Source organism: Ptychodera flava, chromosome 18 (genome assembly GCF_041260155.1).
Source record: "Ptychodera flava strain L36383 chromosome 18, AS_Pfla_20210202, whole genome shotgun sequence".
NCBI lineage: Eukaryota > Metazoa > Hemichordata > Enteropneusta > Ptychoderidae > Ptychodera > Ptychodera flava.
The window spans coordinates 37,832,178-37,848,948 of NC_091945.1; the positions used below are offsets into that span (position 1 = coordinate 37,832,178).

The following is a 16,771-nucleotide window of genomic DNA, read 5'->3' on the forward strand; positions in this document are numbered from 1 at the left end:
ATCATTGCCAGAGTATTTCGTGGCGATGAGTGACGCATTCTATTTATGGTAGCACCTGGCAGACATTTGACAATAGTTTCAGTTGAATTGCTTTAAAAATTGCGTAATAACGAATCACCGATGAACAGTATTTACATTTTTCTGGCGGCCAGCTGCACAGTGGTCCTCGTAGGCTGTTGAGGAATTTGTACGCGATCGAATTGATGGAGATTGGGCTGAGTGTCCGTTATCTGCGCTGTAATTAGAAATGGAGTCATTGGTCACATCGGTATTCGTATTGCATGGCGTAATGAGTTCGCATGGACTCGCAGTTAGATTCAAGTTCATGACATTTATTTCGTAGTTGTTCATTTTCAGTCGTTTTCATAGAGAGCTGTGTTATTAAATCAGAGTTTACGGCCTGAAGTGAAGAAAGTTCAACTCTTTACTTGGCCTGTTCGTTCAACATTTCAGTTAGTTTCAATTCAGTGGACTTCAACAATTTTGTGATAGTTCTACATTCAGGACACGGCCAGAAGTACCGCTGCGTTTCATCCTCAGTAGCATTCACACAGCGAAGATGAAACCAAATAAAGCACAGACTACATCTTACCATATTACCCGTACTACTGCGGTCGAATCTACAGAATTCCGTACACAATGGTGGATCGGTATCTTTCTCCTGAACACGATTGCTGCGCTTTTTCCCTTTAGTTATTTTTCCATTGGTTTCATCATTTACGTTCACAGCCGATCGCAGCCGAAGTCTAGACGTAGTTTCGTGTTCATGGTTATCCAGTCTTTCTTTAGCGATAATAGCGTCTAGCCTTTCCTTAGCATTATTGTTCAAAGCATTTCCGATATAGTGGCATTTGGATTTGATTTTGTCCATAGGAAGTTGGGGTGACAGAGATTGCATCTCACCTTCAAGTCTCTTCACATAAGGCCATTTGCTGAACTTTTTAAGTTGATCTAAGTCAGCGTTTAATGATGCCCGCTAATTCGGTTGCTATGGTAACAAATGATGATATAGTATGGGAATATCATGGGGGTAAATAACAAACAATAATGTCTTATTATAAACCGCATCATAAACAACAGAGCGATATTAAAAGGCTACTATTCAAATGCCAACTTACTCTAACAGTTCCACTGTTAGTGCGTTATTTCACAGCATAGGGCATATTCTGCTTCTATGCACTCACTGTCTGTATGATAAAACACTTCAAAGTGCAGCCATAACTTCTTTATATGATTTAGTCTCCCATAATTGGACTGGTTGAATCATATTTGCAAGTGATAGATGGTGGCGGTAGAAATGTGTACACAAAAATCGAAAAAAAGGGTTGTTTTGGCATACCGGAAATGAGCTGTGACATACTGCGCATGCGCAGAACTATGCGCAAAATTCAAAAAAAAACAGAGGAGAAGTATACTTTAAGACTTAATACACATTGGATTCTTCAAAAACGTGTTATAATTTTGTATGTGTTCGATAACATAAGGTTGTATATTTGTGAACAATAAAATACTCCTGTTCGCCAAATACTCGTTTCCCCGTAGATCCCCAATAAAATCAAGCATTTCTGTTGGTTTAACAGTGACCTTTGACCTTTGCCCTTAACCGAAATTTAGCGCCATATCGAATAAATAACAAAACATTTATATTATTTTTTGTGGCGTGTGTAATATTTATTCATATAAACAACTATGCATGCAGCAGAATAATTGGTATAATATAACTTAACTAATTGTATAATTGTTGCAAGAATTTACGAAAACGTTAATAATTTCAATCATTTATACTACTCTGATCGATATCAATGGAAACAGAATTAAAGGCAGTACAGGGAAATTTAACAACTAAATTGTACGTATTTTAAGAATAATAACATATGAGCACTATCCATTCCGACAGGGACACGTGGGATTGTGCTACAATCAGTGAAATCATTGAAAATGACGAGAAAACGCCATTTTTAGAAGTGTTGCCATGGCAACAAACTTTGCCAAATTAATATGATTTTTAATATTTTTGATAGAACTGAAAATGATGTTTCATAGTATACAAGATATCTTAATTCAATTTAGTTTTTCTCCACTAAACAGTTTTTAAAAAAACGGGAAGGCTTAGCAAATATTTCTAATTTTCCATAATTTTAAAAATAAAATTAAAGCAAAAAAACAATGAGTGCCCGCACGTTTTTAATTGGATTATTAGACATCGGTCATGGGTTAAAGTAAATATTATATCAACTTATTACGGCCCCGCTTCCTTTTTGAGTTAAACACGTTTGAATTTGAGAAGTTTTCTCTCTTTCCACAAATCGAAAAACATGGCCACCTGAGGGCGCTATCACGATTTTAAGATGGAGTCAAAGGTCAAATAATAGCCATTGTCTTAATTGACTTGACCATTCGCGTAACCATTTTACTGTACTTGTACAATTGGAAATTAGACAAGACAAGTAATGATTGGTGAAATATTGGTATATTTGTTATATAGAAATGTTGTTTTTGACCGTTTGATGTAAAATTTGCGCCATTGACGTCTTATTTTTCAAACGCTGTTACTATGGTAACAGAAGGTAGCACAACAAAATTATTACACTGGTACTTTAGTTAGGTCACGTCCTATCTTTTGGTATATAATTTATATGTTTTTGAAATTTACCCTTGGCCACCTCATATAGGCGCTCTGCAGGTTTTTACAGACAGTGCCTCTTAACTGGTATGTTAATTGATGAGGTGATTTTATTACAATCTACAAAACAAGTATAAACATAATCTGTTCTCACCTGGATGTTGTCAGGTAATATTTCATATAGATCAGATAGACAACTATGACAGGTAGTACAGCTGCCATAAACACTGGAGTTGAAGCAGTATTTACAACCAATACGGCAAGACACTGGACTGTAGTTGTCATTAATTCTAAAATGATCAGATTCAACCTCTGAAAAGATGAAAATAGAAATATTTGAATAAAAATTTAACATTTTGGGTACAGAACCGTGTTAGTTTCCCAAAAGACAAAGGCAGTCTTGCTTTGTAGCATGAAAATAGGACAGTGAAGCATGCCAATAATGGTATGCCACTGTGTCAATGTCAGGTTATAACTGACATTTCTGTTTTTTACTGGTTCTCTTTTACAGTACATTTACCAATGATTTTGACGATGAGATACAGCTGGATATTGATATAAGTTTTGTCAGTTTGCTGGCGAATTTACCCTTTTAGTGGTCAACTTTTACAACTTTGCGCCAACATCAGACAGACTAAAACAGCAGGTGACGCAGCAAGATGTCTGTAAACTAATTTACTATGTAGTATGTTTATATCTTTACAGCAGCTATCAGTTTCAATGGTGACACACACAGAGACTGGTTGCCAAGTTTTACAAGCAGTTCAAATTCACGGAGAGGTGGTAAAAGAACGACGTTACTGCAAATTTAGACTCAGAGGACAGTGTTCTTTGTAGTTGAATATCAATAAAGTTCCGACGTTACTGCAAATTTAGACTCAGAGGACAGTGTTCTTTGTAGTTGAATATCAATAAAGTTCATGACTTCAAAAATAATAGAGTGATGTGTGATGTGATGCGTTTTTTGTCTGGTTCAACGTCTGTTTGTACAAATGTACAGATCATTACGCCAGTGAAACTGATAGCTGCTAATTACGTGTCAGCGTATGTATACAAAGCCCCACCATGGCTGGCAATACCAGAACATCTCGTTGTCTGAGTTTTATTGGACTAGAAAGTTGCTGACTCAAAGCCCTGACTTCCAGACATTGCTATCGCTACTCAAATGTTCTGATTCTTTAAGATCGATTTGTGTTGTTAGTTTTAGATTTTGTTTGAAGTCATGAACTTTATTGATATTCAACTACAAAGAACACAGTCTATTATTTTTTTGTGTTTAATAAAAACGTTGGATCAACTGGAAATGATAAACACTCTTACAATGTTCCAATGTTTTTATCGCTTGTCGCTACAATCTTGTCAATATAGAAAACAAATGACGTTCACGAAATAGTCTGAAACCCCCAAGTTCACTTCGTACTGAAGTAGGCCCCGATGTCAGCTCATTGAGAAATGTGGTGTCATTCATTTGTTGATAACCAAAGTAAAGTTTGTTCATTTTACACATCACTCTATTATTTTTGAAGTCATTAACTTTATTGATATTCAACTACAAAGAACACTGTCCTCTGAGTCTAAATTTGCAGTAACGTCATTCTTTTACCACCTCTCCGTGAATTTGAACTGCTTGTAAAACTTGGCAACCAGTCTCTGTGTGTGTCACCATTGAAACTGATAGCTGCTGTAAAGATATAAACATACTACATAGTAAATTAGTTTACAGACATCTTGCTGCGTCACCTGCTGTTTTAGTCTGTCTGATGTTGGCACAAAGTTGTAAAAGTTGACCATTAAAAGGGTAAATTCGCCAGCAAACTTACAAACCTAAGTAGTGTATCAATATCCAGCTGTATCTCATCGTCAAAATCATTGGTAAATGTACTGTAATAATGATACAAATGACTTGTTATATGAAGTTGAATTTCAGTAAGACATTTGTTGAACATTTGTCTATACTGTTTCACATTTATTACTGCTAATATCGCGACATCTAGGTTGTTTTGGCACATCTGTCAAATACAGAACTTTGCAGATACAAGCATTTTCTACTGAAGCTATAATATGTAGGGTGTTACAATAAGTTGATAGTGAACATATATGTGTAAGAAGACATGCAATTTGATAATCTTGATACATTTTAGTAAATTTCTCAGCCATTTTTAGTCATGAATAAAGTTGCTATGATCATACTAGTGTTGTGAAAAGATAATTGTAAAATCAACCAACATTTGCCTTCATTAATTGTTAAAAATTTTATAAAATTAGACTGATGTATAGGTAGTTTACGGTTCGAATCAAGTTACACTTTTCAAAGATCTTGCAAATACTGAAAACTGTACACAGCTTGCTCATGGCCACAACTGATCAACATACCTGATCTATAATTTGTGTATCATTAGACAGTCTATTAAGAATTCGCCCAACTGGAGTTGTGTCGAAGAATCTCATTGGTGCACGTATGATGTTACGTAACAGGCCGAGGTGGAGTCGTTTTGCAGCAAATAAAGTAAACAATATGTGGCAGGTAGTTGCTGAACACGCCAGGAGAACATAGATCATCGATAGAATTCCATATCCACCAAGATAATAGTCCAGCTCTTCTTTCAGTTCTTCCTAGCATTGATCAAAGTAAGTGGTTTCTAGTGACATGTATTCCAAAATGCTGTGTCATTCAGGAAATAGAGACCTGTTTGTATGTACATAGAGTATGATGACAACTTCTGGATTATAAATGGCAATTTTTACATTTATACAGAGATCTTATAACACAGCAATGTTTCTCACAAATCAGTTACTGCTTCATGGAAGAGAGAGAGAGAGAGAGAGAGAGAGAGAGAGAGACAGAGAGAGAGAGACAGAGAGAGACAGAGCATGGACAAACATGGGAATATTTGAGAAAATAATAAACAAACAAACTTGATTATCAAGTACTTCCTCAACAATGTCTAGAGAATGCATCACTCACTTCAGTTTTATTGCCGATTTCCTCTCCAGATTCAGACCACCTAGCTAGCCAGAAATTTGTCAGTATTTGTGCAGCTCCTTGGGCAAGGAAAAACAACACTATAACAGACACCAATGGAAACTTGACTGCTTTGGCATAGGTCAAGTAGATTTTCCATGACACTGAACCTTTCTTCCTTTCTTCTTTTTCTATCAAACGACCACCTGCAGGGATAGAATTGAAAAATTCAATGTTATGTGTATCCTTTCTTACTTTTATTCATTCATTCACTCATTCATTCATTCATTCTTTCCAACATGCCAGAAAGCTGAATCTCTAAGAGAGAATGTGTTACCCATTACTCCTGGATAATAGAGGAGTGACACTGAAAAGAAGGGTGTCCTGTTCAAGGGCACACCACCATACTTAGTCTCTAAACTTACCATTCTCCAACCATATATCAGGTAAAGATAATATATTTGTATTATACTTAAATTGTTATTAATAATCTCAGATCATATCACTCTATCAGATGACAGTATTACACTGCTGTCTGATAAAATGCATGACAAAGTCTACTCTAAGAATTCAAGATGTCGGATAAATTGTATGAACACAGTCAAATCATATACAGATGACATAGTCATCATTTGTACATATGGATCATTTACCAGGTTTCATCTTTGCCGCATCACCATCTCGATTTGAAAGTTGTCTGTTCAACTTGCTTGCGACTTTGTCAGTATGTTTGTCTGGGTCTGATTCGATTTCACTTTCCACTTCACTCAATTGTATCTTTTCCTTTAAATTTGCAAACAATACTGGATCACTGACGGCAATCTCATCAGGGTTGCCTTGCAGCAGGATTTTGCCTCCCTCTAGAAGTATTACCTGTATAATAAATAGGTTTGATCAGGAAGTCAAAAAGATGATATCATACTCGACAGGTTTATACAACTGACCTTTATCTGCGTACAATAAGTATAGTACTTCATGGGTTACAACTGACCTTATCTGCGTACTGCAAATATTGCACTTGATGGGTTACAACTGACCTTATCTGCATAATGCAAATATTGGACTTGATGTGTCACAACTGACCTTATCTGCGTACTGCAAATATTGCACTTGATGGGTTACAACTGACCTTATCTGCGTACTGCAAATATTGTACTTGATGTGTCACAACTGACCTTATCTGCGTACTGCAAATATTGCACTTGATGTGTCACAACTGACCTTATCTGCATAATGCAAATATTGGACTTGATGTGTCACAACTGACCTTATCTGCGTACTGCAAATATTGCACTTGATGTGTCACAACTGACCTTATCTGCGTACTGCAAATATTGCACTTGATGGGTTACAACTGACCTTATCTGCATAATGCAAATATTGGACTTTATGTGTCACAACTGACCTTATCTGCATAATGCAAATATTGCACTTGATGTGTCACAACTGACCTTATCTGCATAATGCAAATATTGCACTTGATGGGTTACAACTGACCTTATCTGCGTACTGCAAATATTGCACTTGATGGGTGACAAGAATGACTGTTCTTCCTTCATTCATGGCAAAGTTCATTATTCCTCTTTCCATCAGATGTGAACCAACATGGACATCTAAAGCTGACAATGGATCATCCTATATGAACAAAGACGATGTACCATTCATATTATTCTAACAACAGAAGCTGTTGTCTTTAACAGACATGTCTTCACTAGATTGGATAAAATACACAATGAAACAATAATTAAGTAAGATATATCTGACAGACTGTTTTCCGCCTTGAGTCAGTATCCATAGAAACTAATCCTACAGAGTCTGGAGTTGAAAAATTGTATGCATTTCATGGTGCAGATGATGATTAGAAATCTTTCATTCATTGTAGTTTGTAATACCAGTTCAAATATAGTGCAAAAGATCAACAAATTATTTGCTTAATACATGTTTGAGATGAAGCACTTAGAGTGAATCATCATAAAATGTCACTACTCATCTGTTTGTACAAGCTCACTGAAATACACGTAAGTCAAGAAACGTAAACAATCACTTATTCTTGAATGCATATACTGGTATGGTAAGATCATGATACTAAAATGAAGAAATTGCGTGTATGTGATAAGTATTATGAAATATGGCTCTGATGAATCTTGGTTTTGCCTTTCATACAAAGTATGCTACAAAAACAGACTGTATCAGGTAAAATAGTGACGTGTTTCACCACGCCTGGAGTGTCAACTCCACAATAGATCTTCCTTGACCTTTATTTTCAAAGAAATACTGATTGTCATAGCTTGGGGACAACCTGCCCTTTATTGTCAAAGAAATACTGATTGTCATAGCTTGGGGACAACCTGCCCTTTATTGTCAAAGAAATACTGATTGTCATAGCTTGGGGATGACCTGCTATCCTTCAAAGGAATAAAGTTACACTATCATCCTCATGGTAAGTAATACGTTGGTTTCAAACTCACAATGTACAGCACCCAGTTGCCTAGCGGAGAAGCCACAGACAAAACCGCTTGGCCAAATCCTCAATCTCAAAAAGATTGGTTCAATAACTGAGCTAGATTGTTACAATTTTTGTGACTGCGATCCCTCCACATGCTGTAGAGTTTGTGAAGCACTCAAGCTCGTACACTTACCATCGCACATAACTAAAGGTGTACTAGTATATCACAAAAGGCAAACCATCAAAAGACATCTATGTCCTTCACTAGCACAAATGAGTCACTACATTGCACATGAGGGTGATGCTGTCCACTTCTATGTCTTTGATACCATGCTATACAAATAATGTATGCATGCATCATGTTTACATCCAATAGTCTTTGAGGATTAAATATGAAACAGATAGTGTAATCACAGACATGCTACAAAAACCAACTGGAGGCAAAGAAGCTTACCAGGATTATGACAGATGAGTTACTGTACAAAGCTCTTGCCACACTGACTCGTTGTTTCTGACCTCCACTCAAGTTAATACCTTTCTCACCAATCTCTGTCATATCACCAGCAGGTAGAATATCTATATCAGCCTGTAACTGGCATACCTCAATAACTTTGCGGTATCTGAAACAAACAGGCACCGTTGAAAAATCTTGGATGTACTGTACCCTCTGTTTGACAAAGAGCAAAGCAGTTTTCCCCTTGCAAAGCTGAAATAGACATGATTTGCAATGTACAACTGAAGACGTGATCAAGAAACATAAACATCCTAAAACATCTACTGACAGGCTGATTATTACAAATACATGTTAAATGTTCATATCATACTCAGGAAAGGCAGCAATCTAGATGATGTGTGCTTGGACAATGATAAATACTGGTAAACTTACCTTTTGGAATTCATTTCATTACCAAATAGAATATTCTCCTTGAATGGAGCATTTTGTAGCCATGGTTTCTGGGCGACATAAGATACAACATTGTAGTGTCTGCAAAGATAATGAATATTGCTATCAGCTTTTCAATCTTGTTACAAGATAACAAGGAATTTTAAATATTATGACAACACCCATGGAAACAAATTAAACAATATCATGTCTTCTCATGTGAATTCCTAAAATCGATTAATACCAGTAAGAAGTAATGATCCTTCCTGGAAGGAAGACCCGTCAAGTTATTACAGAGTATCTGAAACAGGACTATATATTTACCGTCCTTTTCAGTTAGACTGCAATGCAACACTTACCGATTGAACTTGACTGTGCCAGAAAGAGCATTCATTTCTCCCAATATTGCTGACAACAATGATGATTTACCACTACCAACAAGTCCAACAACCATCGTTACTTTTCCTGTGAAATATAAACATGAATTCATCTATTTTGCTAGACTTATTACATAAACTGACACAGAAAACAATATACAGTACGGTATGTCCAGAAAAGATAATGTGCATGTCATTGTCAACTACAGATATTGATTCATCATATTATAGCATATTTTCCAACACAATTCTGAGCCTCCTGCTTTTGTAAAATTCAATGTTGTGTCACATTGCACAAGTAAATGTAGATTTCTGCACAGTTCAAAAGTACATTTCTGCATACTTTCCAATTGATATAAATATCAATGTATGACTATGATGCACATGGTGTGTAACAGTCTAAAAGTACAAAGATTATTAAATCAGTAATTCAGCCTATATCACTCAAGGGTGTTAATGGAATCAACATAACATGATTTACTTGGAGTGTCAGTTGTGCTCTCCTAGCAATACCAGCATATACATACATACCATTATGCAATCTTTGGGTAGGACTGAACTGTATCGACATGTATCTTAAATTGATGGAGAGTTAGCCAAGATTCTGGCTGGAATGCTCTTCATGAACCCATCTTGAGAGCCCACATGTAATGTCATCAAGGTAACCACCTGGGATCCCACCATGTATCCCACACCCTATTTAACCCTTTTCCTGCCAAGTCCATATTTCACCATCAGGTTAAGATGGTTAAAATTAATGAAACACAACATATTCCATATGGTGTATTTTAACATAATATTGAACATTTGAAGGTCGTCGAAAACAAAAATACTGTAAACTTGATTTTTTTGGACTACAGATGCTATAACAGACCAAGCCAAGTGGGTGAAAATGTCATGTTTTGGCTAAATACTGCTTTTTACTGACTTGGTTGATGGGGAAGTGATACTGTCTGGCAGGAAAAGGGTTAAATGTTGACGATACACTGTGTAAAAGGTGTTTGGCTGCATTTGTTGAATTAAGAATTTTCAAATGTTAAAACTGAACGATGTACATCATTACTGCAGTAAAATATCTATTCCCGTAGACTCCTGATAGATTGACAGATGTTACTTCATTTCATGGAAAATGTTAAATTTGTAATCACTGTTTCACACTTTCTTCTCATTGAAAGATGGCTGTAGATTTTCAAAGAACAGTAGTACACTATACAGGATGGATTGAGTGATATCTTGGCTATCAATGGGATTTTGCAATGTATTAAGTGAACAAACCAACACACTGCAATTTACCACCTTTCCCCATAAAATGACAAGCGTGGCATAGTCACCTTTTGGAATGTCTGCGTTGATATTGGATAAAACTGGCATCAATGTCTCATTCCCCCATGCAAAAGATCCATTTTTTATCTGGAATAAAATTTAAAAAAATACAGGTGTTAATCATTGACTTTCTTACAGTTTGTTTAAAATTCATTCATGATGACATGAATGCAAGTTATTTGTGTTTCCTGAAACACATCTCAGAAATTGATTGTTCATTGAACTAGAACTGTTTACTCCTTGGTTTAAACACAGTCTGACTGTAGTATGAAATTAAAAATTGGAACCATATATCATTATGTTAACTATTGGTTTGATTACGTCATTATAAACTTAAAACAACAAGTCACGATAAACTTCAAACAACAAATGATCAATATTACTCAGCTGCTCTGCAAGCTTTCAAAGATCACCCAGAAAAGGAGGATGTAAAATTGGAAATGGGCTTTCAGTACCTGCACGGCAATATGATCAGGTAAAGTAATTCCAAAATCAGTTTCATTGAAGAATGAATTACTTTCAAGAGAACCATACGACTTGTGGTTGTCAGCTTTCTCTGATCCCCGTCGCTTGATTCCAAATGTGGTGCGTTCATCCACGCTGTCATGGTCAAATATCTGTTGTGATGGGAAGATTTGTGCATAGTGATCATTAAAGGGCTAGTACCAGTAGTTTTAACTTTGATGATATTTTTTCCTCGAGTTTTGCTCAGTACGTCAATTGCAAGGTCTTATCCTAGTACTCAAAGCATATTGAAACACCAACTTACTATTTACCTTTTGAACACAGTGCTTAATTATATGTGTTGACTAAGAATGTACTTTTGTTTTATACATGTACAGGCTCAGATGACAGATCTTATAAAATACAAACATGAAGACAAATTTGGAACATTTTGACATAATGTTGCTTTAAAAAATACAGCAATTGTCATTTTGAAAACAGTTTTCATGACAAATCATGTAATATTACTGCACAATATATGTAACACCTTGTTAGCAACAATCTGAAAAATCTGTATAATGTCATCTACATGAACCCTTTTCATCAAAAACTTGGGTCTAGAAATATCCTTCACAATACAACCCAACTTCAACAGACTGCATTGGAAAGAATTATACTAATTGATGAAAGATTAGTGATTGGGATGATAACCTTGAGGTCATGGACAGTTAGCTATTGAAACCACATCAATTTAGTATTCCTGGGAAGTTGATCACAAACAATATGATACTTATTTGATACTTCTATTTTGCCTTCACACTCCTAGCTTGTTGTTGTATTTGGCCAGGGACATACCATTAACCATTGATTTTATCAATACAATGTACCAATGACATACCTCATCCTCGTCCACACTGTCCTCATCATTTTCATCTGGTTTACCAAAACCTTTCCCGAGAGGTTTTCTTCCATCATGGGATTCAGCTAACTCTGCAGCGGCAAAGAACATGCGTAGACGCTGTGTGCTGACTGCTGCATTGACACAGTTACTGATATAAGTTGGTAAAACAGACATTGGCCACACAAGAAGATTGAACAAAGCCAATGATCCAAACGCTACCTCTGGAGTCAATGGAACTGGACTTGTCAGTGAATACACAGCAAAGGACTGCAAAGAAACAAATCATTTTTAATATCAGATCAGAATGACTTGAAAACAAGATGATGTTAATAAATGACACAGCAAATGAATCCATCGTTATACGCCAATCCTGTGTACTGTACAGGGTATAAAAACAAATATCTTTTGAAGTTTAATAAACTGCAGAACACATCACAAAACCTACATCACAAAATCTGCATTGCTGATACACTGACAGTAATTTCATAAATGTTCTTCACCACCAAGACAAAACTGGTTTATTGTGACAATACTCATTTTGGTCATAACTTGTATTTTAGTATCTCTACTCTTCATGAAAGGAAAGTCATGAAGTGTCTTTCATTATCACACATCTAGTATGAACTGGTTATCAAGACTGCTGAGACTTTGTCACAAGAGGAAAATGATGTACAAAGGCTGAAGAGACTTTTGCCTGCTGAATATGGTGATATACTCACAGGAGCCACATTTGAGTTTGTAGCACTTTTTTCTGTGTGTAACAAACTATCATCTACAAGATGCACAATTTTTTGCATAACCTTGCATTTGGCTTTAAAGGCAGGCAGAATTACCATCAGCTGAATTAGACAACATTTTAGTGCAACCTGACAGAAACTATGGTACCTGCTAACAGTATACCGGTATATGGCTTTTTAGGGGATGAAACTATTAACAGACAGCAGACAGACTTCCAACTCTGCTCTGCTCTGTAAGAGAATGCTGTGTGCAAAGATTCAGACATACAGATTTTTGTTCAGTGTAACAGAGATGACAGCACTTAGATGATGGTGAGGGGATTCTCTGGATTTGTTGCCTGCTTTTAAGCTGGTGCCTACCATACACTATTAATGCTGATGATACCCTCCCCTTTGGCTTTGAAATCATCAATATTACCATACGATGAACCAAACGTTTGGCCAGGCAGCAAATCATGATCATGTCTTTGCCATCATTTTTAAATGTTGAATAACTTTATTAGGTAGTATCACACTATAAGTTTGATTAGGATTTGGAAGCAGATAAAATAAGGAGAGATACTTACTATGAAGGTGAGAAGAATTGGAGTACTTGTTGCCACAAATGCTGAAAAATTTTACAAGATGCAATGTATTAGAAATCATAGCATCAAGACAGTATGTGTATGTGTATATATATCCATAAAATGGGTCAATCAAGATTGCAGTATTTCTCTGTAGCATTGGATTTTTGTTTAAACTATTTGATTGTTCATTTACTTAAGCAATAAAGCACACCAAGCGATGGTATACCACGAGATTTTGACCAGTTCACGACATATATGCACGAGCAATAGCAAGTGCAAATATGAAGTGAACTGGTCAAAATCGAGTGGTATACCGTCACTGGGTGTGATTTATTGCTATTATATCATAACAGTATATTGAAATTCTTGCATAGAACGTCAAAAAATGGATTTTGGCTCTTGCAGAGAGCTCACGCATGTGCCAGCCATGGTATATTGCCAATATACCTCGGTTTTTTCACGTCTCGACCAATCAGATCGCTGCATTTACGCCATCAATATACTGGTATGATATAATTACTGATATTGCATTGAATCACTACTAATGACTATAATTATTGTGTTGACACATTATGAAGTCCATAGCTGTAAATCGTCATCAAAGTAATGAGCAGAGATTACGAGTACAATCATTTTGAAAAGACCATTGTATTGCACTCTTTTTACCAAACAACTTTGTCTCCTCTACTTTGTCCATGTAGTTTTTCATCTAAAAAGCACTAGCCACTAGTAAAAAACCATTTGTTCCAAAACCAGCTTGTTACAAACTCTGCTACAGCCACATAGTGTAAATTATCTCCACCTAGTCATGAAAATTTCATGCAACCTTTCTCGAATTCCCTCTAAAAACAAACTTTCAGGGTTGAATTTTTACAGATAATTTCAATCGTCATAGTAGTGACACAAGAATCTGGTGGTATATAAAAAGTACAACCATCCATTATGTGTACACGCAATATCAAGGGGAAGGCACATTTCCTTGTGATTGTTGAAGAGTCTTGACATCATATTTGCAAGGATGTGATTCAAATTTATAAACACACCACGGACAATCTCAAAAGTTAATTTGGGGTGAATTGGTGGATAGACCTGGGTTTAGGCAAAATGGCTCAGGTCAAAGTAGCTTAGGATGAAGTATTTTGCCATGAAGTACTTTAAGGTCAGGTCATTAGGGATGAAATGGTGTCTGGGCCTACAAACTACAATGACTTATGACTTCATTTATTCCAACTATATCTGCTGATATTGACGGTGTGACACACATCATGATCCATTCCTTGCAATGTACACTTAGTATATTTACAATGTGAAATAGCAACTCACTTGTCAAGATAGTGTAACCACCTCTCTTCATCATTTGTTTGACTTCAAGATTACGTAACACTTCAATTGCAGAGCAAAACTTCTCTTCCCAACCATAAAGCTTTAATAGTTTGATTCCCATCAGAACCTCATTGGATCTCTTAAGACGCTTATCAGCCACTTTCTGAACATAATACAATACTGTTATTGGTATTTAATAAAATATTTGGTGCACTGAAGTGCACTGTTGTGTATAAGTGTTGTGGTTTCACTGTTTTCATGACATCTTCAATCATAAAGTTCAACAATTTCTTCTGAAAGTTCATTAACTAGAAACTGTTTTAGTTGTTGAGATCAATGAAAGGCAATGCACAGTGTGCAATAAAAGATAGTTTGAGAAAGCAATGAAATTCAGAACTGGAAAGATGCTTAGTTGTACACATACTCTGCATTGTGAGTATGGCAGTACAGATAATAATACAGTACATTTTGTGTAAACTGAACAGTTGTGCGTAAATGTTTTGGTTTCACTGTTTTCATGACATCTTCCATCACAAAATTCAACAATTTCTTGTGTTTCAATGAGGGTAAATGGACTTTAACATAACTGCAGGAACTCAGTTTACATAAATCCAATAAAGTTACCTGCAAAAACATGATTGTTTGTCTAGCGCCCTCACTCAATGGAATATGACTTACCAGGACACGACCTTGCACCTTGGCCATCATTTTTGTAATTCCATATTGTAGTGGGGACACAATGATGAAGATTGATGCCCCAATGAGAGCAGCAAATCCAATTTCCAAATAGAGAAAGATTAGAATAATCACAATCTGAAATTAAACATAAAGCATTAGAGTTTAGGATTTGGCAGTGAGTCAAAACATCCCTTGGACATAAAAGATATGCACTGTCCTTAACCAAATTGAAATGAAATAAAATGAAATGAACTCTGACCCAAATCTTGACGTTCTAATCAGGCTGACTGAAAATGACACTCCAATTACATCACAAATATGCATAATGTTTTGTTTAAAAGTTTCGACAAGACTTTTGGAAATAACTCATACAAGTGTCCTGGACTAAAATGGATTTGATATTAAATATTTTTGCTTTCAAACCATAGTAGAAAAGGAAGTGAAAGTAAAAGTTTATCAGGTTTAAAAAGGAGGCATCATGGTTCAGTGGGTAGGGCACCAGACTCATTGTCACATGATGGTGAGTGTGATATCTGGGTGAGGCCACAGCAGTGGACTCACTAACAAAGGATAGTGAGTTTGAGACTTAAGCATGGTGTAGTGACCTTGAGCAAGGCAGTGAACTCCTCATTGCTCAATCAGGGATTGGGTTACGGGTACCTTATCTATAGGATCCTTGCCAGTTGGATAATGGAGTAAATAAAAAAAAAATTACCCAATAATTGTACAGAAATGAAAATGAAATTTATCTTGATTTTATATCCAATGTGAAAATGGAATAGACAATGAAATCAATGTTCATATAACAAACATGAAACTGAAAAAACAGAGGTGAAAAAAGAAATGAAAACCACCACAATCACACATAAAGAGATCAAACAATCAGAAATACACAGAAATACAAAATATGCCTGATTTTATGCCAGCAGCAGATACTGTTATACTGTTATACATGCAGTGCTATGTTTTCTAACTAAAAATCTACAAAATAATGTAATCAGGGATATTCTCAATGAAATAAATCTACAAAATGTAATCAGGGCTATTCTCAGTGATTCAGAAATAAAAGGTGGTTTGAGGCAAACAATAAATCAACTAATTTCACTTTCGGTTTTCCATTTTGACAGGCAGACACTTTGCATTCATTGCTTACCTTTGAATCTCAATTTAAAAACTATGGTGTTATTTCTTATTTTCAGAGACAATTTTAACCCTTTTCCTGCCAAGTCCATATTTCACCACCAGGTCAAGATGATTAAAATTAATGAAACACAACATATTCCATATGGTGTATTTTAACATAATACTGTACATTTGAAAGCTGTTGAAAACATAAATACATAATCTTGATTTTTTTGGACTAAAGATGCTGTAACAGACCAAGCCAAGTGAATGAAAATACTTCACATTTTGGCTCAACACCGCTTTTTTCTGACTTGGCTGATGGGGAAGTGATACTGTCTGGCAGAAAAAGGGTTAAAATACATTTGAGGATTTTCTTCCGAAAC

The 16,771-nt window shown here is 35.8% G+C and overlaps 1 protein-coding gene across 3 annotated transcripts in view; it reads right to left on the bottom strand.

Moving 5' to 3' along the window:
• LOC139117550 (ATP-binding cassette sub-family C member 9-like) overlaps positions 1–16,771 on the bottom strand; it is a 46,645-nt gene that overhangs the window by 21,621 nt on the left and 8,253 nt on the right. For all 3 annotated transcript variants that reach the window (XM_070680767.1, XM_070680769.1, XM_070680768.1), the window contains exons 7-20: positions 15,264–15,398; positions 14,586–14,748; positions 13,263–13,303; positions 11,957–12,226; positions 11,070–11,231; positions 10,623–10,701; positions 9,274–9,379; positions 8,918–9,016; positions 8,486–8,651; positions 7,083–7,220; positions 6,239–6,458; positions 5,589–5,791; positions 4,997–5,236; positions 2,778–2,935 (exon numbers count right to left, since the gene is read on the bottom strand). In XM_070680767.1, coding sequence (XP_070536868.1) covers positions 2,778–2,935; positions 4,997–5,236; positions 5,589–5,791; positions 6,239–6,458; positions 7,083–7,220; positions 8,486–8,651; positions 8,918–9,016; positions 9,274–9,379; positions 10,623–10,701; positions 11,070–11,231; positions 11,957–12,226; positions 13,263–13,303; positions 14,586–14,748; positions 15,264–15,398 — 2,180 coding nt within the window. The remainder of the gene's footprint in view (positions 1–2,777; positions 2,936–4,996; positions 5,237–5,588; positions 5,792–6,238; positions 6,459–7,082; positions 7,221–8,485; positions 8,652–8,917; positions 9,017–9,273; positions 9,380–10,622; positions 10,702–11,069; positions 11,232–11,956; positions 12,227–13,262; positions 13,304–14,585; positions 14,749–15,263; positions 15,399–16,771) is intronic.